This window comes from Phaethon lepturus, unplaced genomic scaffold (assembly GCF_000687285.1).
Source record: "Phaethon lepturus isolate BGI_N335 unplaced genomic scaffold, ASM68728v1 scaffold1587, whole genome shotgun sequence".
Classification (NCBI taxonomy): domain Eukaryota; kingdom Metazoa; phylum Chordata; class Aves; order Phaethontiformes; family Phaethontidae; genus Phaethon; species Phaethon lepturus.
In genome coordinates this window covers 13708-16058 of record NW_010552290.1, presented here as the reverse complement: position 1 = coordinate 16058, position 2351 = coordinate 13708, and the positions used below count along the sequence as shown (strand labels likewise).

The 2351-nt window shown below is 43.2% G+C and overlaps 1 protein-coding gene across 1 annotated transcript in view; it reads right to left on the bottom strand.

The window, feature by feature from the left end:
• The window catches only part of LOC104623926 (nuclear receptor ROR-beta), an 11723-nt gene extending 9595 nt beyond the window's left edge, over nucleotides 1-2128 (bottom strand). Inside the window, exons 1-2 of the mRNA XM_010291155.1 lie at nucleotides 2011-2128; nucleotides 607-739 (exon numbers count right to left, since the gene is read on the bottom strand). Of these exons, the coding sequence (XP_010289457.1) occupies nucleotides 607-739; nucleotides 2011-2079 (202 nt within the window). The 5' untranslated portion in view covers nucleotides 2080-2128. The remainder of the gene's footprint in view (nucleotides 1-606; nucleotides 740-2010) is intronic.
• Nucleotides 2129-2351: the final 223 nt, after the last annotated feature.

Sequence of the window (2351 nt, the reverse complement as noted above, 5' to 3'; positions counted from 1 at the left end):
TGATTCAGCAGGACAGAAATTACCAAGCCCCATGACAGGGAGGGAAACCCTTTTCCCCCTTGCCCTTCTGCACACACGTGCACACCAAGGCACGCACAGGGAGCACGGCCGGAGCGCACTGCCGTAATCCGCTCTCATTTATTCTGAAACCAACTGGCGCCGGCAGGGATTTTCCCTCCTGTGCACTGGCTGGAGGGTATTTCTGTAGTCTCATTAAAAAGATTAGAGATGACCACAGAGGCAGGCCCCGGTGAACCCGCGTTCGTTTCACTAATGACAAGTGGGGATTTTACAGGGTGGCAGATGACTGATTCGACCAGCTCAATTCGCAGGGTCCTTCCACCACATGTCAGGTTGGAGACTGCAGTTTCTGCAGCGATTGTGTGCATGCGTGTACTTAATAACCACAACCGACTGTAGAGAGAAGGGGATCAGAAGGCAGTAACGTGATTAATGTGGAAAAATAGGGAAGGGTTAATGTAGCTAATGAAACAGACTGAAATTAAGGCTCCTTCAAAATTAAAATGATTTGCAGAACAAGACAGCAGAGCACATTTCTAACGTGCCGGGTGCTAAACCAGTCTCAAGCCTCCGGTGTTTACCCACCTGACTTAAGGAGGAGAATTTGGTCATTCTGGCAGAGCTCCATGAAGCCTGTTATGCGCTTCGCAAACTCCACCACGTACTGGATGGCATGGGTGATCTGAATGGCACACTGCTGCCACAGAGCTTCTCTGGTCTTCCGGGGAAACACAGATGGAAAAGCAAAGCAGTGAGCAAGCAGGTTCATCAGTGCTTAAAGAGCTTCAGGTGGCCTTGCAGAAAGGGGCACTCCCCAGACTCCACCCCCACCCCCAGGCAGGGCTAGGAGCATCTCTGCTTCTCAAGGTACCCGACACTGTTCATGAGAAGGCTGTGTTCCCAAGCGGATTGCCCCAGTGATCCGCATGCTGCCATTGCCTCTTCAAAGCAGGAGAATGCACTGCCCAGTCTTAAAATGTGATTCTAATGTCAGCTTTTGTGCAAGGTAGACCAACAGCGGCACAAACAATGCAAACATCCCAGACTACGCTTAGGGAAGAAGTGGCGGAGTGCTATTGAGTTATCCCACAGAATATTTGAAACTTAATATGTAATTGAAGTATCACTGCAATCTGAACACTGATCGCAGCAAAATTTTGCCTCCTTCATAATAATTTTCCTTGCACTCACAAGTGTGCAAAGGTAAACGGGTGCTCTTGGTTTGTATGTCACAGCTCTGCAAGCTGTGGTGTGTTTTTATTCTTGTTAGTACTACATAGCCCCTCAGCTTTCAAAGAACAAGCTGGAATCTCTTCTGTCTCTTGCGTGATTAGCTAATGTGCCAACTGAAATCTGACTGAAGAATCCTTGCTAGCGATGCTGGTGCAAGAGGCACAAAGATTTCTGTTGGCTGGACTACCTCTGAAGAGGTGCCAGTGCGAAATAGTCGACCTGAGAATTGCAGAGGTATTAAAAAAAAAGTAGTGTAATGAAATAATTTTTCCACCCAGTTTTTAACAACTTCAATTTAAGGACTACTTTTAGTTTGTCATTATGTATTGCCTATAAGTGACAGATATTTGTTGTTCACATAAAAAGGGGATGTGTTTTCAAAATTATAAGGAAACAAAGTTAGGTTGTCTTATTTTCTAAAAATCCTCATAACAGAGAATCCAATCCTGATAGCATTAAAGTCAACTGAGTATCTGCATGAAGTTTAGACCTGCGATAACAAGCAAAGTATGGAAAGCTGGATTCCATAACCATGCCTAAGCTTCCACATTAGCAAACATCTTAACATGCTGGAAAGCTGCTGCTTCTTTTCATGAAATGTCACTCCTTTGCTTTTGGTAATCAGTTCCTCAAAGATATTTAAAAGCTTATTTTGACCTCTATGAAGCTCATTAACATATCCTTGCCAAATATATTACACTGTCAACAATTTCAAACCAGTAGGAGCAGAAGAGAAAGCATATTACAGGATTGTACCTTGCTCTGGTAGACCTTGATTTCTTCATATGTGTGGGTCTGCCACGCTAGCTGGTGTAGTTCCTCCATTGTATATTGACAGGTCTCCAAATGAGATTTAATGATATTCTGTGCAATTCGATCTGTGAGGAGGAGAATAAAAAACAGTTTGCATGAAACAGTGAACAGTGCTTTGCAATAGCAAAATGTTGAAAACATTGAAGTTATTGGAAAAAGCAGATTTAAAAGAATATTTTCTTTCTAATGCTACCTTTCTCATTTTTTTTTATTTCTAAAGATGGCTGTTGCAAAATGTTTCAGTATTAAACACAAAGCCAAAAATTCCCGATAAATAGTGCACA